The sequence below is a fragment of the Artemia sp. Qi Xiang Cuo genome, chromosome 3 (genome assembly GCF_049724085.1).
Source record: "Artemia sp. Qi Xiang Cuo chromosome 3, ASM4972408v1, whole genome shotgun sequence".
In the NCBI taxonomy this organism is placed as follows: Eukaryota; Metazoa; Arthropoda; class Branchiopoda; order Anostraca; family Artemiidae; genus Artemia; species Artemia sp. Qi Xiang Cuo.
Window position 1 is genome coordinate 62,610,273 of NC_142796.1, and position 25,115 is coordinate 62,635,387.

The 25,115-nt window shown below is 31.6% G+C and overlaps 1 protein-coding gene across 49 annotated transcripts in view; it reads left to right on the forward strand.

Annotated features, from left to right (window-relative positions):
* The first annotated feature begins 5,979 nt into the window (after positions 1-5,979).
* LOC148954387 (myosin heavy chain, muscle-like) overlaps positions 5,980-25,115 on the forward strand; it is a 97,296-nt gene continuing 78,160 nt past the window's right edge. For 48 of the 49 annotated variants that reach the window (XM_089086379.1, XM_089086384.1, XM_089086380.1 and 45 more), the window contains exons 1-7: positions 5,980-6,280; positions 7,672-7,815; positions 11,619-11,775; positions 13,290-13,317; positions 17,087-17,195; positions 20,951-21,043; positions 23,301-23,463. In XM_089086379.1, the coding sequence (XP_088942505.1) occupies positions 6,074-6,280; positions 7,672-7,815; positions 11,619-11,775; positions 13,290-13,317; positions 17,087-17,195; positions 20,951-21,043; positions 23,301-23,463 (901 nt within the window). In that variant the 5' untranslated portion in view covers positions 5,980-6,073. Of the gene's footprint in view, positions 6,281-7,671; positions 7,816-11,618; positions 11,776-13,289; positions 13,318-14,278; positions 14,382-17,086; positions 17,196-20,950; positions 21,044-23,300; positions 23,464-25,115 lie in introns of all 49 variants that reach the window. The other variant, XM_089086418.1, reaches the window with a different exon arrangement.

Genomic DNA, 25,115 nt, shown 5'->3' on the forward strand with positions numbered 1-25,115 from the left:
TTTTCACTTGTTGTGTATGGCTTTAAAACAATTGTTTTTGGCACTATGGCACAGTGGAAGTTCACATTATTTGCATTCAAAAGTGGTATATCCCGATTTGTACTCTTTGCAGCGGCTCTGCTTTTCAGTCTCTTTTGGCCAGTGATCAAGTCCTTCGGCTTGAGCAGATATTGCCGGTTGGATTCGATTGCGACTTCGAATGGGGTTGGGACTTGCTTCAACATCTGCGGATGGTCTAGCACGTTTACGTTGGGGCATCACACGCGCCGAGGCATACAACCCTGCAGCAACTTCAGACCTGAAGGCTCTCAAGATCATCGGTTCGTCTGTGCTTGAAGTCAGCGCTTTGATGTCTGACCTGAAAAGAAGCCAGCTATTGCAGACTGCTGTGTCAATAAGCCACCAGAAGATTCTCATATACCATTTTCGTGTCCGAAGATGAGTTCGGCACATCTCCACCAGCATGTCTGCTAAATCTACGCCACCCATATGACGGTTGTACTCATATGGCTGGCCTTGAAACTTCAACCCTCGATTTATCCTTAACGTTCCAGCGTCTGCACGTATCCTGTGGCGTTATTCCTGCATACGTTGAAGCCAAGCAAACCGTGTTGTTATCTAACCATTTCACTACAATAACGCCCGAATGAATGTCAGTCCTGTAATCTGACGTTCCTCTCTCTCGTTTCTTCATTTCACCATCTGTGAGGAGCGGGCAGCCCTTCAGTCGCGCTTTGTTCAACGTACCAATGCAAGGGAATCCTTTAATTTTGTGCAAACTCATTAGTTTCAAGCTCGAAAACCAGTTGTCAAAGTAAATCTTGTAGTTCATTTTCTCTGGCAAGGTACTCATCAGACGTAAAACTATGTTGCCTCCGACTCCAAAATCTGGCTCTATGACGGCCACCTATATTTTTCTTGGACTTTCGATTTCTTCTTTGATTTTCCAGTACTTGCTGTTACCGGTTGCTGTTGTTGACTGGAGGGTGGAGTTTCCCCCGAGTCATCGGCACTGGGTTCAGTGTTAGCCTCCACGTCATCCTGTTCCAAGAAGAAGTGGAGATTGTCCAGTAGAGGCAACAAGTCTGCATCAGGATCATTGATAAGATCTTCTGGAGACACGAAGTCTGGATCATCGTCATCATCATCGTCGAACAAGTCAGACAACATGTCTTCTCGAATGTCAAAAATATATTTGGCCGCCTCTTCTGCGTCAATTCGGTGATTTTGAGCTCGTTTTCTTATTCTGTCATAAGATTCCGCCATCTAAAAAGAAAACAAAAATTAGTTATTCGTTTCACAATTTTGAGCCACGATCGTCCGATGTTGTATTTTTACAACAGGAGGAAGTTTATCTTGCTACTGATCCAAATTCTTGCACATTTCGTGAATTTCAACTACAGTAATTCTAAACGGTATATATTTTATACGCATATGGCATGCAAGGAATCTCCCACCTGTTCGTTTTGTTTCCAGTTTCTAGCTTAGAAATTGCCTACCTTTTCATTCATTTTTCTTATCCCTTGGTTTGGTCACTCACTGTTTAGGCCACATGTCACACAGCAGCTCCCCGAAGGTATCAATCGACTGCCATCTTTCAGCCCCATCGAAAGATGTTGATAAAAGCAGTATTTTTTTGGCAGCAAGATGGCATCCAAGCTCGAAAAGTACAGTGTTGTTTTTTTTTATAACAATTGCCTCTATAGGGTTAAGAAGTGTTTTTCGTAAAATTCTTAGGGAACTTTTAGAAAATTTTATTTCTACTGATCTTAAGTTTAATATGGCTACTTTTTATCTTTTCTATATATATATATATATATATATATATATATATCTATATCTATATATATATACGTATATATATATGTATATATATATATATATATATATATATATATATACGTATGTATATATATATATATATATATATATATATATATATATATATATATATATATATATATATATATATATATATATATATATATATATATATATATCGGCGCGTACAGACAGCTCCTCTCATTTGATCTGCCATCAGCGGTCCAATTACCCTGGAACACGTATTTTGGCAGAAACTTTCTCAAAATGCCTTTGAAACCAACTTGAGACTTCGAAACCTATTTTTAATCCCTAAAAACATCTAATAATAACATTACACTACTAACTACCGATTTTCATGTATGTATTGGAATAAATTAATTTAAAATTAGTTTCTTCAAAATTAGTGTTCCAACGTTGAAGCCAAAGTTTCGCGGCCTAGAGAAATCTAACTTTTCTACCCGTGAAGATATCAGACGCCGCATATGTTTCTATCTGCAAAAACGTTCTCTGGAGCACTCGCACCCCGGTCTGGGTTTTTATAATAGGTGAGATAAGGAATGATCATACTGCTAATTCTATAAACTGTGCTTAAAACATTCCCTTCTCTTTCTTGGCAAGCTACTGCAGATCAAATTTCAATCAAATGTTGATGGTTACCCCTCCACCACCCTAGAAGACATAAAATTATACAGATTTCCAGATTTTAAATTAGTAAATGAAGAACTACATGATTTCCATATGTTGTACAAGGGGTGGTTGGGCTGCAAAACCGTAAAAACAACGATAAAAACAACGCAAAGCCCTAAAAACACTCACTATCATGACCAGGAGCACAAATTTGGGGCTGAGGGCAATTACTTTCTGAATCCTCTCCCTTAGATTTTCAAAAATATCTTATTTCGGCAGTTTTGATGAAAAAAAAATGCACACTCTTCTAGGTTTTAAAAAATAGATTTTTGTGTTTTTATAAAAAAAAAAATATAAACACCAATGTCCCCCTCCCCTATGTCGTTGAAAATTGACATCCCTGGCTTGAAAACTCTTAGCCTCCAGTGGAAACTGTGAACGCGTAAACACTGAGCTGTTGATTTCAAAATGTTAGGTGGGTTCCAGAAATCTCTATCCTGTTAGTTGAACTGAAGGAAATTAATTAATTTTTGAAACTAGCTTTGTTTACTCTTATCTTTGTGCAACGTTTTATTCTTCCAATTGTATAGATTTACCTCATTTTTTACATAACTTTGTTTTTTAACTTGCGCTATTTAATTTTAAATTTTGCTTAACATTCATATATCAGAAAACTGTAACAAAATAGTACTTCAAAAATCCCAATTGTTTCCTAGTACTTTTCTTTGTTGCCAGCTAGTTTAGTCAAATTTTTGACCAGATGATCAGTACTTCTATTGTTTTCTGGCGAGGGACTACATTTTTTGTTTATCCCCTGGAATTACAAATTCCAGGCCCGTAAAAAGCGAGATTGCTTTCGTCATCCGGAAAGCATTTTAGGAATTGTTCCCATTGGCTACTCACACAAGGCCAGCCAATCAGAGCACGAGATTTGTTTAGAAAGATATCGCTTTCACTATTATAAATAGGACTTATGGCTTGATTCAGACATTAGGACAGCTTTCGAACTTCAGTGAGTAACATCCTGTATTGTCATAATTTGTGGATATAGAAGCGTGAATATACTTGTAGTGCTACGCATTTGAGTTGGATATTATTTATTGGATTAATTTGGTGAATTAGGCCTATGTTTAGTTACATTCATTGGTTAATGTAATGTTTTAGTACTCAATTCCAAAACCTTTAAAAAATGAAATAAAATTCGCAGTATATGGTTTATTTCAGGACATAGCAAAAACTTAGAATTTCGAGATTTCACCCTTTTTTTAGAATCTTTCAAAAATTATGTCTTGGAAGAAATTTTACACGAGAAAATGGAAGTGATAACGAAGTTAACCGATCTATTTAAGATTGAATCTATTTAGTCTATATTTGCTCAAAAACTATAATTCTCGTTAGAGGTATATAGCCTCCAGTCTTTAAAATTCCTTCTCAGTAACTTTTGCTTTATTACCTGATTAATAAATATGAACTTACACATTTTTCAGAAAGTTCTTTTATATATGTATGCAGAATAAAATAAAAGATCAAATTAAAGAAAATCAAAACAATAGTAGAGTAGAGAGGCTTAAGGTCGAACTCAGATGAGACCAATTTTATATGCTAATTATAAGCTGCACCACTGTTTCTGTAAGTGATATTATAATTTCTGAGGCTAATTTTGCGCCTCAGCTACATAAAACTGTTTCAGTGAAATAAATTTTCATGCTCGGTGCACGAATTTCAAAGCACCTTTTAAATTGCTAATTTCGCTACAAAAATAGGCGCCAAGTTCCACCTAAATAGGAGCTTATATTTATGTCTCGACATTGTGGCAGACTGCGTATACAATGTTTCGTAATACTTCAATTCACTAGAGGAAAAAAAACTTGTCGCGAAAATGTAGATAAAGAAGATAATTACAACCAAAAATATCAGTAGCTACATTGTTTAATATGAGCTTTAAAGAACATATTAGAAATCAAAAATAAATTTTATTGGTAGTTAAGAAAATTAAATTGCAAATATGAGCGGCGCAAGAGTGGAAACATTTGAATAATTGCTTGTTAATCTCTTCAAATTAAATAAAAAAAACTAACTAAACAACAGCCCCCTCTTGATTTTGAAAACACTTTTTTTTGGTATTTTCATTAAAAAATACTTTTTACTTTAATATTGTCATTGAAAAACTCGCTTTTCTTGCATTTCCGGAATTTGATGCTCCTGGGTACTACTTATAAGACATCTTCTTGGGTGGATGTGGTTCAAAGTTGTAGAAAATAAGATTTTAACTGATCAGGTGAAAAAAATTTGTTTGCATCAGTGATTGTTTAAAACAGAATAGTCAAATGTACTTGTAAGAAATAGCCCCTACCTAACACTCTTCTAACATATTTCTCTGACACTCAATCCTAATGAAATATACCTAAGTGTTATAAAATATTACACTTTAGATACTTTACAAACTCTAAAATTTGGGCTATATATTTGCACATTAGGGGGGGGAGTAAAGCATAGCGGGTCTGCATGCCTAATGTGTTAGGTACAATTATTCTGCATATTATGAAGTAAGGATTGTTTTCTAACTTCACACTGTCCCAATACCTTACCCCCATCCCCACCCCCTACTGAGCAAATATAAATATAAATTATATTTTTTCCATCTATTCTGTCATTTCTCTTTGTGTTGTCTCACGCTAAGCTGAAAGAAATTAACGAAAAAAAAAACGGTTCTCTATTGCGTCAATGAATGAACAACTTGAGCGGTAAGGGCCATTGGCGCCCATAAGTGAATTTTAGGGGGGGCTTAGCTGGTCTAATTGGTACTTCGAATGCTGTATAATAGAAATCTAAAAACAAAAATATAAAATATAAGGCAGCATCAATCAGCCAGGGGGGGCTGGAACCCCCCTCATATGGGCGCCCATGGTAAGGGCTATATCATACAAGTACCTAGTCAAATAATATGTTATGGATAGTATTATCAAATCTCAACAGTTGATTTGTAAGACAATTTCAGTACTAAAAATAATAATTTCAACAACTCAATTTGAAACCATTGTTATATTACCAGCATCAGAACCTGTCACACTACCAACTTAAAAACAGAAGAAAAAAAACTTAGACTCGCTTGTAAGAACAAAAGCTTACTGATTGCGCAATAAGGAAATTTAGCAATGGCATGGTTTAATATCACCACGTGATTGCTCTTAGATTAGTGATTGGATGTTTACGCGCGCTTTTACAAATTATATAACCTGCGATTGCAGTTAATGTATTAGTAAAATATTAGGGTTTGGAAAACACACTTACTTTTAGGGCTTTTAAGCATCCTGATTTTTTTTTTGGCGGGGGGGTCGGCTTCCCATCAAAATTGGTACCATTTAAGAGTAAAACAAATTGGTTTATATTTGAGCAAATATGTATAATAAAATTTTACGCCATTTTGCTAAATATAAAATATACAAGTCCCCAATAGAAACTTGAACAGGGTTGGTGAAAAGAGAAAAGTTAAGAGATTTGTCTCACTTTCTTTAATCTTCTTTTCAGGAAAGCTCCATTGCTGTTCTGTAAGTGCGCCGTCTCAAGAGGAAAGCCTACTTTCTTTAAACGTTTGTTGTCTATTGAAGCCTAAAAAGTCATCATGCCTGCTGTCAGGAAAGACGTAGGACCTGATCCAGATCCGACTGAGTACTTGTTTGTATCGTTGGAGATGAAACGTCAGGACCAAACTAAGGCCTACGATGGTAAAACCATGACCTGGATTGCTGATGAGAAAGAAGGTTTCGTCATCGGAAACATCAAGGGAACTAAGGGTGATTTGGTTACTGTTGCTCTTCCTGGTGGTGGTGTAAGTTAAATTCCATTTTTTATGCTAGATTGTAAACTGATGAAAAAAGAGGCTGAGAGGAAATGAGATATTGCATTCTTTATCACTTAAATGGTCAAATTGAATAAATCTAATAAAATATTATTAAATATTTTATTAAATTATCATTGTATTTTATATTATTGTATTATATATTTTATTATATTATCGTTAAATATTGTGAAGTAAATATAATACAATATAATACAATATAATAGAATATTATTGAAATATTATTAATTAATAATATTGAAATTTTATCGAAAAATCAAATAACTATAATAAAATAAAATAAAATGTCCAGTAATAAAATAAATAAATAAAATATGGTAAAATAATTAAATATAATAGACATAACAAAATAAATATAATAAATATATAAATCAATAAATAAAATCCATTAAATATCAATTAAAATGAATATTATTTGGAAACAGAACCCTGTAAACTAAGGAAGTTCTATTGGTTATGTTAGTAATTTTTTCCATCTTCTTTATATCTCAAGATATTTATAAGCTTCTAATTATACTTTCCTGAAATGCAGCGTATCTTATTTTCTCACCAATGGGTGTTTTTTTTTTTTTAGGAATAGCTTTTGGTTCGTAAATTGTTTTTTGCATGTTTTATTTAATTTCAAATTAGAAATAGTTTTGATCTATATGCCATAATTAATTATTTTTCAAAAAAAGGCTTTTTGATCTAGAATTAGTTTTGCTATATACTTTATTTATGTTTTGCATAGATTTTGTATTAATTCATGTAGGCCTAATAAATACTCCCTTTAAAAGTATGATTCTTGTGTAACATTTGACAGTCTCATCTCTTGTCTCATATATACATATACGTATATATATATATATATATATATATATATATATATATATATATATATATATATATATATATATATATATATATATATATATATATATATATATATATATATATATATATATATATATATATATGTTTATGTATGTTGCATATATGTTATTCTTAAAATTTACCGTATAGAATTTCTTGGGGAGTTAGACAGTCAAGATTGTTGAGTATTCTTTGAAAGTGTTATCACTAAAAATTGAGTTTCGTGTTCATGTAAAATGGCTGAGAGTGTCTTCACTGCTCTGTTTTGTACTTTTATTTAATGTTGTCTTTCAAAAATAGGAGAAAGTCATAAAGAAAGAGCAATGCTATCAAGTGAATCCTCCCAAGTTTGAAAGGGTTGAAGACATGGCAGACTTGACCTATCTCAATGATGCTACGGTCCTTCATAACTTGAGGCAGCGATACTACGCAAGGTTAATATATGTAAGTGGTTTCTTGAAATTGTCAACGTTTCTTTAGCTACTTCATTTTATTTTCTGAAATTTTAGGAAAAGACAATCAAGAAAGACCAAATTCAACAAGTCAACCCACCGAAATATGAAAAATGCGAAGATATGTCAAACTTGACATACTTGAACGATGCTTCAGTCTTACATAACTTGAGAGAACGTTATGTTAACAAGCTTATTTACGTAAGTGCTTTCAACTAACCCTCGTTGTGCGTCCCCTCCTTGTGCGTCCCTTCGTTGTGCGTCCACCCTGTTGAATATGTCTTTGTGGAATACTTCCATTTTTTAAACCTTTATTCTATGTTGCTCGTATTTGTCCACCAAAAAACATCACTTTTCCCTTACACATGGCTTTATCCCTCCATTTATTTGCTACCCTTTTAATAATATCAATCATTTACTAAAGCTATTGTTTAAAAAAAAATTACAAGCAATAATTTCGAATATATATTTGTATTTTTACCAATATATTTCTAAGAACAATAGCTGTTTCACTATTTATAGTTTAGCTTTTTTCAATGAAATTGAGATTTTTTGCTGAATGATTGAAAGCACTATTGCCAAATTTGTAACGAATAACTCTTATAGTCAAATTAAGCTCATAAATGTTACATATATTTTACATATTGCCAATTGCCCGCTAAGAATAAAATTTGTAAACAAGTTATTGGGAATAATATCCAATATTTTTTTTACCTTTGCTAGGATTTATTTAATGAAATGACATTTGGTGTTTCACTATCTGCAGTTCCATTCTTTAAAAACAGTTTCTCCTTGAAGATTTTAAAACACTGTTGCCACTTTTACTACATCTGATTTTAAAAATTGATGTTTGCATCACAGAAGTACTAAACTAAACTCCTAAAAACGATTCGTAAAACTGCTTTTGTTCTAAGTTAGAATAAAAAAAAAAATAAACGGTACAAAGGATAAAAAGGGTGATAAAGGGTGCATATCACAATTTGAAAAATGACAACGAGACACTGCATGAGCAGCAGCGTTTTTATGCAAGAAGTCACGGTATGAAAATGTGATAAATAAAAAGACCCACAACTAATATTATTAATGGAAACAAATCTTCCATCTTTTTATTTATTATATACGCATGATTATCCTAATTACTTAATTGATTGTAATCAATGCTAATACTAGTTTTTATTCGCTTGACTAGCACCAATATTTAGAATCAATCCCCGAAAGTGTCAATGCATCAATGCACAAAAAGAAATATTTTCAGCAGCATTAATGTCTAAGGCTTTGAAACCTTTCCAGCAGTAACAACTTATAATTGTCTTTAAGACTATTTTTGCCCCCAATCAAGTCCGGTAATTAGGGGAGGGGCTAAAAATAAAAAATAAAACACTCTCTGATTCTACAAATTATCAAAACAGGACTTTTGAAATACTTTATCAATGTTTTATATTATTACTTTGATATTTCCATTTTTTTCCTTTGGATAATCCAAAAAATCTAGTTGATTTTTTTCCAGTGTTCAGCATATTTTTATTCCAATAATGATTCGAATGAACGCTTCAGTTGTATACAATTCTATTCAAGTTATTCTTTTTAATATATCAATCTAAACTCGCCCAAAAGTTTTTTTTTCATATATATGCTTCAGATTTTGGGGGGATGACTGCTGTTATATATTTTTAGTTCCACAACATCGTACATAGAAGACTTACAAAAATCAAGTTTTACAACTCTTACTGGGAGATTTTATGCTATTGAGAGAAAAGCCACTATGAGGTCAATTAGATGGGCAGGGGGCTAGAATTTTTGGTCTCATATTTTTTTAGGTTTTGACTAATACCTTTTTTTAGATAATCTCATTAAAAAGTCGAGAAACAACAACAAAATTGCCCCCTAGATTTTGAAAGATGCATTTTACCCCCTCCCCTCTGTTTTTTTATGAATTGACGCCAGTAAAAATCTATATTTCCATTCTTAAAGAAAATAGTTTTGCCCTGATTAAAGATAATAAAACTTATTTCTATTTCAAAAAATCTTACCTTAGAGTTTTTTTGGTAAAAAATAATATAAAATAGGAGGTGTTGAAAAACTACAAATGAAAGTTAACTTCGTCTAAGAGGTATAAATATTTTTTCTAAGAGTAGTCATCCCTCTGAGGATCTTTTGCGACAAAGCTTCTGCATGTGAATGAAATTAAATAATAAATTCTAGACTACAGCTATCTGACCTAATAATAGGATTTATTTTTGCTTTGATCATAGCGTTTAACTCCTTTTCACACTGAATAGAAACTAATACTAACAAAAAGAATGAAAATCTAAAGATGTTTTGACAAGGTGTTTGTATATTAGTTTTGATAAATTCTCCTCCAATCAGTGTTGCTGTATAGTTTTGTTTCTCTATTTTCTTCGTCGTTGGAAATCAGGTAAGAATTTTTTTCATTATTATTATTATTATTATTATTATTATTTTTATACATTTAAAGATCCTATATTAGCAAGGACAACAGAAAAAACGAAATATGGTTTTTATTCCATATTTGTGAAGATATTAAGTTCCTATTTCGTATTACAATTTATTTCATTTAAGGAAGTCATTAAACATGAGGAAAATTGTATTTCTAAGGAAAGTCAGAAATTTGTTATAGTATAGAAATGTTCAAGAAAGAGTAGAATGACTTTGATCTAAAAAAAATAAACATTCATTCTAAATTAGAAAACGTTCCTCCCATTTTTAATTGAGAAAAGAAAAAAATGTTGACTTATCGAAAATACACTATAAGCATGGTATTAAAAAACGCATTTGATAATATCTACATTATTTAAACATATATCTGAGCTTGAGAATTAAAATAACTGAACAATATATTTAAATATACTCTGTGATTTAGGAAGAATTGTTCTATGCAAAAGAGCCTCTAATTCGGCTAGAAAAAATAACCGTCAGAATTCAAATTAGCTTGCGAATTAAGTATATATTGTACAAATTATATCTAATTTACAATTTCTTAGACAGAAATTTGGGCTTGCAGATGAAATATAGTTAGTCCCTCTTTCCTTTGCCGTTATCAATGTTTAAATAGCTATTCTAATTAACTTGTGACAAAAATTAATCTCGAATGGCCGAGTTAGAAGATTTTTTAACATCTAGGACCCAACAAACCTCATCTCTCTTAGATTTTGGAAAATACCTTTCTTAGGTAATTTCATTGAAAATTTTGGAAAAACAACAACCAAATTGCCCCCCTAGATAATGAAAAACACATTTTGTCCCCCTTTTCCGTGTATGTTTATAAATTGAAGTCACTGAAAATCTATATTTCCATTCTTAAAGAAAAATGATTTTGCTCAGACTGAAGATCTTAGAATTTATTAATTAATTCAAAATCTAACTTAAAAGTTTTTTGTTTTTTTTAATCACCAAAAGGTGACACGTCCAAAAAGTGCAAATGAAAGTTAAAAACGTTTAAAAACATTATTAATTTTTCTATAAAAGTAAGTATAAAAGTCTATTGTGCGATGTCTAAATATACACAACGCTTACATAGAATATGTACTATGACTGTCTGTTAAGGTTTCTTCTGAGAAGGTTTTGCGACAAAGCTTCTGCATCCGGATAAAATCAAGTAATAAATTCTAGCCTATAGCCATATGAATTAGCAGTAGATTTTATTTTTAATTTTGAAGATTTAGAAGATGTTAAAGAGTTAGAAGATATGTTAACATTTAGGACGTAACAAACAATTAAAATATCTTATGAATCATTATGATTTTCTATTTTTATTTTTTATTTTGTTGCAGGCCATTAATTTCACTGGCTAAATTAGCAAATATAAACTCAGATTTTTCATCCAAAAACTGAATTTTCAGTAATCAACTAGTTGTAAAACCAATAAAGGAAGAAAATAAATTATGAATGATTGTTTTAGGGATGGTTTCGTAGGATCCAATTTCATTGCCTTCACCTAAATTTTACGGTTGTTAATTAATTTTATCTTCTTCTTCTATCAACAGACATACTCTGGTCTTTTCTGCGTGGCTATCAACCCATACAAACGTTATCCAATCTACACCAACCGTGTAGTGCAAATCTACAAGGGCAGAAGGCGAAATGAAGTGCCACCTCACATTTTTGCCATCTCAGACGGTGCCTACAGTGACATGTTGACAAGTAAGTAACAGTTTTTTAGTTCAGGATAAAGTAACACTGAAAATTCTTCAGATGAAGAGAGGGATGGTGTAGAGTAGGATTATAATCCCTAGTTTGGTACAAAAGCCCCATCCTTTCTTTTCTTTTTCTTTTAATAAATGTAAAAATATGGAGGAGGAGCGTGCGTAGCTGTGATTGCCTCAGATGGCTTAAAACTGCAGTTAGTTGTTAATATTAGTAGCACTAGTTTGCATCTATTTACAAGAACAGAAAAACACAATAGAAATACAAATTAGAAGAGCAAAAGAAAAGTTCTTCAAAATCTACCAAGTTTTGAAAATTCCGATCCTCAATTAACTTGAGTTACACTCCAGATTTATTAAGCAAGTCTCAATTAAGCGTATAAAAACAAATATGCACTATAGAATGTACAGAGATACTGCCAAAAGTTCCCTCAAATGTTTAGAATTCCACGAAACCTTACGGAGACTAAATGAACGAGCCCAAATACGGATTCGACGTTAATACTAGGTGTTGAATTACTAAAAAGAATTCAGTTTTTTAATATCATCCTCTGCTTTGGTGTCATTGCTTCAACTAGTGAGAGTTGTCTCAACTTCGAAAGTTGTAGAAATATGACCCCCCCCTCCAAAGGGTCCGCAATATTGTATGTTAAAAATATTAGAAAAAGTGGAAATATTCATCTTCTTTAAACTTTAACATCCAAATATTATGAGATAATTCTAGTTTGTTTGAAAATGTTATTATACATTAATTTTCTTAGACCTTCCGATATAGAATACAGTATAATTTCAGGGGATTTGGAAGAAACAGAAGAAACCTAACATTCGTAGCAGTTTGGATTTTAATGAATGAAGTCTTCTTTTTTCTTATTTCCTAGTTCTCTTAAGTAAGAAACTCAAAATATAACAATTAATTTCAAGCTAAGACAAAAGGAAAATGAGAGAAAGAAAATATATTTTTACTACATGTGTTACAGACGTCATCAGTTAGGAATTCAATTTCATGGGAGTAGGGGCGTTTCTAGGCCTGAGGAGGAAGGGGCAGCTACTCCCAGTTTTTTTTACATCTGACATTAAACTCCTTTTATTTTATAATCCTATTAAGGTACTTAATTTACTAAATAATTGTCGGAACTGAAATTTAGTATACTTCCCGTCCCTCTCCCTTCCGTTTATGAAGCCTAAATCCATTATGGCATGGGAGATAGGTATATCAAACTCCAAAAACATGCTATTCATGAAAAACTATTGAAGCTGCTGCAAAATCGAAAAATTTCAAAAATATCTAAAAGAAAGCAGGTCCGTGACGCCCCTCCAGCCCCAGATGCTTTTCACACTTAGAGACTAGTTTTTGAATCAATTACTTTGTCTCAGTTCTTATATTCCATCCTTCTGTACTTTCTTTGGAAAGGGCCTTGGTGCGGCTTTCTTGATTTTCATAGCCTTTTCTTTTCCATTTACTATTTACGTTTATTTTATTTCTTGTCTCATAGTTTTGATTTTATCTTTCAGATCATGAAAATCAATCTATGCTTATTACGTAAGTATTTTCTTATTAAATATTTATATCTTAAATTTCAGCGTAACCTTTTAAAGCTTTTTCAAGAACAAAATGATTTTCAAGAACGAGAATGATTACTGTAAAAAAAAATTATTTTGTATTAGGTTATTTTCCCTTTTCAAAAAAAAAATTAGTGAGGTATCCTACAAAGATGTTAGTTGTATTTAAGCAAACCTAGGTATTAAAAACTAAAATATGTAAAATAGTATGAAAGTGACATATAAATATAAAGACGTATTAAAGTAAAAAATAAAATGAATAATTAAAGTATACTAAGAAAAATATAGCATAAACACAAACCTAAATGATGTTTTTCAAAAGTAGAAAAAAAAAACAAAAAAAAAACATAACAGACTCTTCAATTTAGATAATATAAGGCCACTATTCAGCAGAATAGTGGCCACTATTCAGTAGATCTCAGAGGACTTCAATAAGGCTATTCTTTAGAAGGAGATAAAAAGCCCAGTTGAGCTAAATGGATAATTTAAAGGGAAACATAATATTTCAACTAATCTAAATTTGATAAAAATAATTATTGTACAAATAAAATTTTTATAGAAACAAAAAAATTCTCTCTGTAATGTTTGTGTTAAATTATGTTTCAAGAATTGGCGTGGACTCTTTTAAATTTTTACCTTATCCTACAATAAATTTATGTGTAGATAGGATGGACAATTTCGATTTTCAATTTACAGATGTCCATAAAGCGAAATTGAATTATATTAGCTATTTGCTATTAAATTGAAATATTAACTTCGTTGTAAAATTAAAGCGGAGAGTAAAATAGAATGAAAATAAGAAGGCCAACATAAAAAGGTGGAAAAAGAGAGAAAGGAAAAGTCATAGGATATCCTTATAAAGTCACAAAAATTCTTACTTCTTAAGCAAGCAGCATAAGTGAGAGAAAGCTGAAAATAAATCTTTTTATTTTGAATTTTAGCGGAGAAAGTGGAGCAGGAAAGACTGAAAACACAAAAAAAGTTATTGCATATTTTGCAAACATTGCCAGATCAGGAATGGCAAAAACACAGTTTAAGTCAGGCGTAAGTTAAGGACTTGAAATTGCATCTGCAAATCATCTACGCTCTCTTTCGCAAAATAAAACCTACTTCACGAGCAAAAAATTTCTGGGCTTATCTAAATGTCAAAATTAACGCCGTAATAAATGTTGCTTTTTAGAGCCAATTCAGAGTATTCCTCATATTCTTTTAGTTTTGTTTAATTTAGCAAAGATGGCTTTATTTAACCAAAAAACGCTATGAACAAGTTTTTACCCCATCAATATTAATAAAAAAATTCAAAAATGGGATATTTTCAGTAGTCATTGCTCCTTATTTCTTTACAGAAAATGATCATTATTATTTTCTGTTGATAGAAACGGGATTCAAATTTCAAAGATGAATTATTAAGCTCTTCCTTAGAAATAACCATTGTTTCACCCTTTTTGTCTGATACAAACCGGCATAGATTCTAAACTATTTAAAAAAACAGTTTTGGATCTTCTGAGAATATTTTTTTTATTATGGGATTAATTAATTTATAACTTATAAGAAAATAATGAACTCAAACGATTTAAGTTAATTTAAACTCATTAATCTAAGTTTATACAATAATTTAAATTAGTTTATTAGTTTAAATAAATTAATTTATAATAATAAATTAGGGGATTTAAAAAAAAATTAATTTATAAAAGTCAACCATCCAATTTAACCAGTATCTCAGAATTGGGACTTAAATGCTGCTCAGGAATTATAGTTATTCATCATGTTTTATCAGACATTTTGGCTGAATGGGTAATTGCTTTTGCTCCTTTTGGAATAAACCTTTTTTCTAAATGACAGCTATGAGGAAAACTCTGCTGCTCTTGCTATGCTTTCAAGGCTTATAGGCTTTGTTTTGTTTTAGAATGAACATTAAAATAGATGTTGATTCAGCTTTAAATAGTTTATGCTTCCAAGTGAGCCACCTTACAAATTTTAGGTGACGCAATATTCGACAAAAAAAAGATTGTATTTTTCAAAGATTAGTGATCTTGCTTTGATCATTTAGGTTTTTTATTTGAAAGTAACTTGTAATTTGGCTTACTGTAATGTGCTTATTTTGACTTTAAGAAAACTGGCTTTGCTTTATTGGCTACAAAAGTGGTTATAATTTGAGTAAGATTGTGGTTATGCATTAATTTCTATTTGTTTCCAACATAAACTGGTTTTTCAAATTGTAAATTTTAAAACAGTAAGAGATTAAGCCGGTTTTCTGAAGTCTATATGTCAGATAAATTATGCTTTTTGCAAATAAAGTCGAAAGAAAAGCTGAATGGAATTTACAAATATAATGTTCAATTGTAATGTAGCGAAATAGCAATCGATAATGAGCTAACAAATAGAACCATACTTTTTTTAGTTAATAATACTGGAATAGGGGCTCAGTTATGTAACAATTGTGCTATTGAAACATCATGGCTTACAAATTTTTACATTTTCTTAAAATAATAAATTTTCAACTCTTTAGTTTTTTCATTATTATTTAATTTTTATATGTAATTCAATTCTTATTTAATTTATTTTAACTCTAATTTAATATTTTAGTTGCTGTAATTATTTAATTTTAATATTTTAGTTTTAAAATCTATTTTTTTTTTAATAAATCAATTTAAAAAAAGTTTAACTCTAAAACAAATTCTTGTAGTTTTTATGATTTATGCTACAGTAAGAACACATAAATTCTCCTTCACTAAATTCTTTCGACCTTATTTGAAATTTTGTGTTGAAGAGGAAAAAACGGGCTTGAAGAATTTGTTAATCTATAGATCAATAGAAACAGATATTATCCAAAATTTCCTTCATTTTCTATTAACCTAGTACAAATTTCGTCATTAAAATAATGTTGAAGTAAACTCTTGTCATTCTATTCTAAAGTGCTTACTAAATAGCAGTAAATTTTTGAAGATTTTATATTACCATGGTTCTCGAACTGTTCCCGTAATAAACTTATAGAATTTATTCTTCTCTCTAATACACCAATAGCCATCTTTTGGAATTGCTTTAAATTACTCCTCTCGTACAAATAACTAATATTGGTCCATTGCGTGCTACTTAGTGTTCAAAGGCCAAGATAAATTTAATAACGCTTAAATTTAAGAAGTTTTTAGAAATTATGAGGGTATAATATTCAAAGCAAAAGCTTGGGTCTTTACCATATAATTTATTGAATAATTCAAAATATTTGAATTCCCTTATTATGAAACGTAGAATTTTTTCTTATGTACTAGAATACTACTCTGAAATAACTTAATCATTTGCTGTACATTAATTGTAGATTCTATTTTTAAATAAAAAATTGTACATCTTAATGTTTTACTCTAATTAAGTTAAAAAGAAAAAAAATTGAGAAACAAAAAGGAATTTAACTTCTGACCATTTGATAAATTTTATTTTATAAGCATGAACCGATGGTTCAAAAGAATTGATGGCTCAATAAACAGGGCAACCATGGGTTCTTCCATAGATCACGCTCATTACGAATAGCTTCGAGACACACCTAAAATTGGATAGCTTTTCTTCAACATTGTAGGATATACGTGTTAGAGATTTTTATTTTGTTTGTAGCTATATAACTGTCTACGTGCCATGGTATATTTGAAAAGTAAAATATATTAAGCCCTATTTTTCATTTTCAAAACAAGGAGCTTGTTGTTCCGTCCAGCTAGTGCTTAAGTTACGACTCTAACAGCTTTTTGATTAATCCACAGTGGTGAATCTGGTGCCGGTAAAACAGAAAACACGAAAAAGGTCATTTCATATTTCGCTGGTGTCGCTGCCTCTACAAAGAAATCAGACCAAGCTGCTTCCGAAAAGAAGGTATAAAACCCTCCCCACAACCCTTCATGAATCAGTCCCTTATTGTTATGTAGTTTGAATATTATTCTACCACTTTTAACCTCTTCATTCAGGCTCAAAATATTAGAAGGGTAAGCTACGATCATCAATGGTAGCACGTTTGACGCAATTCCATGATAAAACTAAAAATGGCTGAGAAGTGTCAAAAACCGCTACTATTTTCAACCTGACCTTATTTTAAGCGCATGAGGGTGTTATCCTGGGTACAAGGGAAAAATTACCGTGTCTGAAATTGAAGTGACAGAGTATTTATTACCTGCTACTTGAAACCGATTTCTTTGTTTATAACGCTTAAAAATTTACAATTTACTGTTTTGCATGATAATGAATAATTTCCAAGGGCGAATCCAGGATTTTTTTTCGGGGGGGGGGGGTTACTAGTTTTTTACTCAGTTTTCGACTAATTTTACTGATTTTTACCTAGGTTTTACTAATTTTCGACTTATTTTCGACTCGCTCAAAAATTTCGGGGGGGGGGGGGTTCAAACTGGGTAACCCCCCCCCCCTGGATACGGCCTTGGTAATTTCCTTTTCCGTTTTTTCTTTTACAAATCTATTTTACCTAATTTTTCTTTGGAAATAGTTTTCAAAAAGCTATAAATTAGAATAACTTCTAGTTCTAAGAGCTTCTGAGATAATTGTTTTGTTACTGTTTTTCAGTTTCTATGAATTTTGCTTGATAGACACCAAACTAGCTAAATTTTGCTGCTTGATTACGATTTTGATTTCTTGGTGGTGTTGACACTAACTTTTTTTTTTTTTAGCTTCTCTTAACATTTATTCTAACCAAGTATCTATAACTCAGCCTGTTTATGTCCGTTCAATGTCAGTTTATTTACTTAAAAAAAAACTCGGTTAAGGCAAAGTCTTATGTGTAAAGGCTTGTAAATATCTCAAGTTTTGACTTGTCGAAAATATTCAGATTTAGTAAGTAAATTTATTTTTGACTAAAAGAGGAATTTTTTCGAAGAAAATTAAAAAGTTAAGATTAAGAACAAAAGTGTTCCATTAAACATTGATTTACTCAGTGCAGCAATAGCAACCGCTAAATAATCTTCAGATTGATAAATGATCTATTTAAATAAATAATCTTAATATAAGGATATTACTAGAATTACGAATAAAACAATAAGTTAAACAGAAAGTGTAATGTATTGAAAAATCAATAAAAGAAACGTTAAAAATTTTGCATGTGACTTCTCCTTCAACTTTTTTTCATGCACCACTTCTTAACAAATTTTAATCATAAAATCTTTTATTTTCAGTCTAACCGTAAGTATAACTGTTCATTTACATTTCTTTTGCATTAGGTCATTTTCAGTTTTTTCCCTATCCCTTAAATTTGATCCTTTTCCTTTACATTGTGTCGTTATATTTATATTAGTTTTAGTTCTGTTAACCGATCACGCTATCGATGGCACAAGCCAAGCAATAAGATTTCGGAAAAATCTGGAATGTTAATTATTTTGTTCAGTCAAACAGTTCGTTGTAATAAACAATAAGTAACAACTGAATCCACCAAATAGTAACCAAAACTCTAAAAAGACGGAATATTGATAACAATTAACACATCAGAATAATTATCTTTTTGCATTGATTAAATATACATAAAATTCATCAACTGTAATGTCACCCATCAAAAGCTACGAGCCTGTAAAAAATTAATTTGTATTTAAAAAAAAATATGTTTCAATTTATAGACTTTACATGCTTCTATCCACGAAAATGGGGAACTTTACATTTATGCCAGAAAAAAATATAACGGATCCGTGTTTAGTTGGGTTTTTTCCCCCAGAAGTGATCGCATCGAATTAATGGTCCAAGATGATTGGAAGAGGGCTCATTTAAATGTAAATTGAAAACTTTGCTTCTTTTATCTGTGATCAAAACGATTGTGCCACGATAGAGTGGCGTTTTATTTTGTGGCACCAAACTAGGATTTTGCCCCGAAGAGGGCCAAAATTGACAGGAATTGATAATTTTGAGATAACCCATCGGCTTACGGTACTTAAGAAACTATGTATAGAATTTTCCAGTTACAGAGAAAGTGATGCTCCTAAGGCTAAAATTTGCTAGTGCTTCGAAAAAGCTTCTTATCCAAGTTCAACAGTCTTTGTGCTTCACCAATTGTTCTTAGAGAACTGAGAAAAAAGTCAAGCGTTAGCGTAAATAACAATGGATAAAGGAGGGAGCATACAACTTCTACACGAAATAATTTAGTTGTTTTTGAGGTTTAATGTTGCTCTTTACCTTCAGTTGAAAAAAAAATTTTCTTTTTTATTTAGTTCTATAAAAAGCTACCATTAAAATAAGTTACTAAAGAATTATAAGACTATAAAATTAATTTATATAGTTTTAAACTTAAAACTAAACATAATAATCAAATATTAATGTCAGTTCTCGAACAGAAAACTTAGCTGTAAAGCGCAATAATCTGAAAAACAAAATCAATTTAGTTAAATAATTTTTGAGATCTAAATCTTTTAATTTAAAACTTTTTTTTAGAGTGGGACAACCCCCTTTACTGAATTGTTTGAGGAGATTGAGGCGATATCTACAATTTATTTAAAATTAGCGCAGCTTATAATTAGTAGCTTTTTTATTTTATTTTCTATTCTGAAGGTTCAATGTCTAGTTGGGTAATTCCAACCTCCTAAACTCTTTTGCAAACATTTTTGCATTGGTAAGACCTCCAGAATTTCAGAAAGTAATTTATTGTTGCAAAAATGTGAGCACAAAATACAAAGAAATGGAGCTCCAAACAAGATGACCATCAGATTTTCATGGTGACAATAAGTGTGGAGCAGCATTTGAGTCGCATCGAAAGAGGGAAATCGAACCTGAGCTCGATTTGCATCTTACGTTCCATGGAACGGAGTTACATAATCTTTTTTGTTTTTTTGCCTTGAAGACTTAGGATTGTCTACCAATTGAAACTCAATAATAGAAAATAAACTTAAAATCGCATTGCATAAATTATGGAGTACAAAATATCATGGTTAATTAGGGAGAAAGAACGAGCCCTAGCCCATTTGAAGCAAAATTTTAAAACGTGTTTTTAAAAAAAAAACTGTCAAGTAAGATAAAATCACCATTTGAGCCTGGTTCAGGAATGAAAACTTTTGTTTCAATTAATCTTACTAATAAAAATTCGAAAGAACCCTGAAAACCATAGAAAGATGTGTAAGGGCTCATTTGAATAAAAATTGTACATAATCTTAAGCGTGTATATAATCATGTACATAATCTTAAAATAAAATATAATTTTGACGAATCCACATCTTCATATGTATGATGTCCCATTTGAGTACTATGCTGCCTGATTCCGTAGGGTTCGCTCTTTACTAGATCGATTTTGCTAATGTATGAATTAAGGTCGATACTTTGCACGTTCTGCTTTTAGGGATGTAGTTTCTAAAGCTTAGATCCTTTTTAAAACTGATTTGGACCAGCTTATTTCTTAGATCTAAATTCAAGGGTGCCTACAACTAAAGTTGACAGTCCCTTGGAAATTACTTTATTGACAAGCATAATTTCTACATAGAGAAAACCTTTAGTAGAAGCCTAGTTTTTTTTTACCCAAGTATTTGAATTAAATACTTATTTGGAACCTCTGCTCCAATGATTTTGCTCCAGTGGTAACAACATCATATTTAGTCTCTGCAAATTGATATACACAGTCTTATTCTACAAATCCTCTTTTTTTTATACTCTAGGGATCATTGGAAGATCAAATTGTGCAAACAAACCCTGTCCTTGAAGCCTTTGGTAACGCTAAGACAGTGCGTAACGACAACTCCTCACGTTTCGTAAGTAGATTCTATTATAATTAATTAAAACAAAAACTTTTCGAAAAATAAGTTTTGCCAATTTATAGATATTTCACACATGCTCTTTGGGCAAATTGGATACAAACAGTTCTAACCTCTGGTTCTTCGTTCCTTAAATGTTTTAACTAGATGCTGTTCCCGGTTTGGATATATTGCAGATATGTCCATTTGACAACCAGGATGTCCATAGTGTCTTTTGACTAGGTCCGACATCCCCTTTACATTCTATGGAAGTTTCAACGTAATACCCTTAACTGTTCCTGAGATATTTTATACAACATTTTAACAAGCTGGATGTTTATAGTATATTTTGATTTTGTTCAACAACCCTTGCAATTTTCAACTAAATATCATTAGCCTATCCTGAGATATTGTAGGTACGCTCTTTTGAAAACTAGGATCCATATAGTCGTATTGTGACCAAGTTCAACTTTCCCTCCCGAAATTCTCTGAAAGTTTAAACATAAACTGTTCGCGAGATATTGCGCATGTGCCATTTTAACAACCTGAACGCATATGATGTCTTTTGATTTAGTTCAACGTCCCATTTGACATTCTCTAACAGTTTTCAACTTAATAATCTTAATTGGTCTTGAAGTATTACAACCCCACTCATTGACAATCGTTTAGCATCTCCATCATCAAAGTTTAGCACTCCGTTCAACATTCTCTGAATGTTTCTACTTAATACCCTTCCCTAATTGTTTTTTAAAAATTAAACATAGGCCGTTAACCCTTAACATTCTGAAAGTTTCAACTTGATGTCCGTAGCCGTTCCCAAAATTAATTTATATATAGCCAAATACACTCTTCTGCTTTAGTGAAACATCCTTGTCAACATTCTCTGGCTTTTTTAACTTTATAAGCTTAGCCATTCGCGAGATGTTGCACATAAGTTCTTTTTACAACATTGTTACAAGTTATTACACTGTTTGACTATTATGAACAAATGTTTTTTTCTAAATCTCGGTCTAGTGTTAATGAATTTATCTAAAAAGTGCAAGCGGAGGGGAGGGTCGGCTACCCTCCAATAACTCTTCAACATCCCCCTCAACATGCCCTGAAAGTTTCAACTTGAGACTTCTCAGATGTTCCTAAGGCTTTTTGATAACCTGGATGCACATGGTGTTGTTGCCCGTAGCCTTTTTGAAGACCCAGGATAAAAAATACCCCATTTTCAAAAAAAAACATTGTATGAAATTAATGGGAAACTCGAATAATTTACAACGCTTACTCCTAAGAAATGTGAGGGGCTATTTAGTCCCCGAATGCAGAATCGTTTAATCTTTATACTATTTTGAACAAAATGGCTTTTTCAAAACTTCTATCACTGTTAAGGGGAAGAGGGATCTAAAAAGGACAAGGGGGCTGTTTTATTCGACATACCTCTCAATATTTCCTGAAAGTTTCAATTTACTACCCTAAGCCTTATGGAGACCTAGGACCAAATATACCCCGTTTCCCCAATAAAATATCTTATATGTGAATAATGGGCAACTTATATAATTTACAGTCCTTGCCATGGGGATTGTGAGGGAGTTGTGTCAACCCCGGAGGATAGTTACTTGACTTTTAGACCACTTTGAATATAATGAGTACCTCAAAATTTTAATAGGATGTCTTTGGGGGGAGGGCAGTTAAAAGGGTGTACAAAGGGTGTGACTCATAAAAAGGCACTAGGAATGTCAATTTATATTTTAATGAGCCCCCACTGAAGTTTTATGCAACCACCATTCCAGTATGAAATAATCAGAAGAAATAACAATAAAAACACACATTGAAGTCTTATGGCTCTTTAACATAGGCAACGTCTTAGCATTGCCTCTAATAAGGGTACGTTCTTGTAAATTCATTACTATCGCTTTATTATTTCACAATTCCTTTATTAATTTTATTCCTTACCAGGTTGCAGCTTTCAATGCAATCATAATTATCGTATATGTTATTCTAGATATTACGTTTACTGTTATTATTGTTTCTAATGCTATATTACTTGATATCTTATCACTAAACAAGAAAGTCAAAGTATTAAACTAAACTTAAACAACCAATGGTTTTGAATTGTTTTCTTTTCAAAAAACTTTAATATGGATCGGGACTGGGTAAAAACACTATGAATAAAAGTTCGTCTGGGATTGAAATTGTGTTTTTAATTAAATTTTCCAGTTTTTTCCACTAAATGAAATACGAAATTCTTTGCCGAAGTTAGACTAAAAAGCTAATCATTTTTCCCTAGGGTAAATTTATTCGTATTCACTTTGGCAACTCTGGCAAACTAGCTGGTGCTGATATCGAATCTTATCTTTTGGAGAAAGCTCGTGTCATTGCCCAACAGTCTCTTGAACGTTCTTACCATATTTTCTACCAGATCATGTCCGGTGCTGTCCCTGGTGTCAAAGGTACTTTGTTTTATTCTAAAACTAGTTTTCTTTTCTCAGGGTACCTTATTTATTTAGCACTTTAGTTATGACCAGAGTCTCCAATAAACGCCTTTGGTGAGTTTTGAGCTCTCTTAGGGCTGATGGGGGCTCGAAAATCAGCAAAATACCAGAAAAGGTTAATTATTCTTTGGCTTCGGTTGTTTCAAAAACATATATGTTAAAAGGAGGGAGGGGTCAAAATTACATCAAACTGAATACTAGGGACAGGAAATAATTTTTGAACGTGGTTTAGTCTAACATGGAAGGACACAACAAGTGCCAAACACTCCATGGTACAACTTGAGGTTAAGAAATTAATAGGCTATTGGATAACGCACATAGAAAACACCAAATTTATGACCGAAACATAAACAAATTCAGAAAAAAAAGGTAAATTAAGGTTTAAAATGATGCCTAGTTCGCATTTGTCTTATTCTCGTATATTTTCTAGAGAATAGTATTGAAAAAACATATTAGTTTTAAATTGGACCGTATTGTGTGCTTTTTTTTGTTTTCTATTCTCAGCTTTTTTTTATTGGATGACGATAGCATTTTGATCCAATGGGAATCTATTCACCCTTGAGGTCTTCTTGAATTCTTGTTTTTCTTGGAATGATAATAAATTTGAAAAGATTGAGCTTAGATATGGATGTTGGGGGTTAAAATATTTTCTACTCCTGATAATAAAAAAAAAATTATCGACAGTTTATTCATTTATAACTGTACTGTGCTTTAGTTTAGTTTTATATTCTCATCTTCTTTTTTTTTCATTGGATGACGATAGTATTTTGGTTTTATGGGACTCTATTTACCATTGATGTTTTTTTTAAACCTCAATTTATTGGACCGTATAGTTTGCTTTTTTTTGTTTTCTATTATCAGCTTTTTTTATTGGATGAGGATAGTATTTTGATTTTATGGCAATCTATCCGCCATTGTGGTCTTCTTGAATTCTTGTTCTTCTTGGAAGTGATAATAAATTTGAAAAGATTGAGCCCAGATATGGGTGTTGGGGGTTAAAATAAATTCTATTCAGGAAAAAAAAAAATTATCGACACTTCGTTTCAACTATACTGTGCTTTATTTATTGTATTATTATGATTTTTCCTGTTTCCTGATGTATCTAGAACAGTAATGAATAATATATTAGTTTTAAATTGGACAGTATTGTGTGCTTTTTTTTGTTTTCTATTCTCAGCTTTTTTTTTATTGGAAGACGATAGTATTCTGATCTTATGGGAATCTATTCGCCATTGAGGTCTTCTTGAATTCTTGTTCTTCTTGGAAATGATAATAAATCTGAAAAGATTGAGCCTAGATATTTGTATTGGGGGTTAAAATAAATTTTATTCATGATCATAGGCAGCGGGATAGCGCTGCCTAAGTAAAGAACGACGTGGGCACAATGTTTTTTTTTCCTCCATACCCGGGCACTTCCTATCGAAGGAGTTGTCGTAGAAACTTCGAAAAGGACTCATTCGATTGAAAATTGGAGTGGCTAGTGCCCATTCAAATATTCAAAAGTGATTGAAGAGCACCTCGCCCCCCCCCCCCTCCTACACCCATCATTTCCCGAATCACATCCAATCAAAATTTTGAGATAGCCATTTTGTTCAGCGCAGTTGATTTCC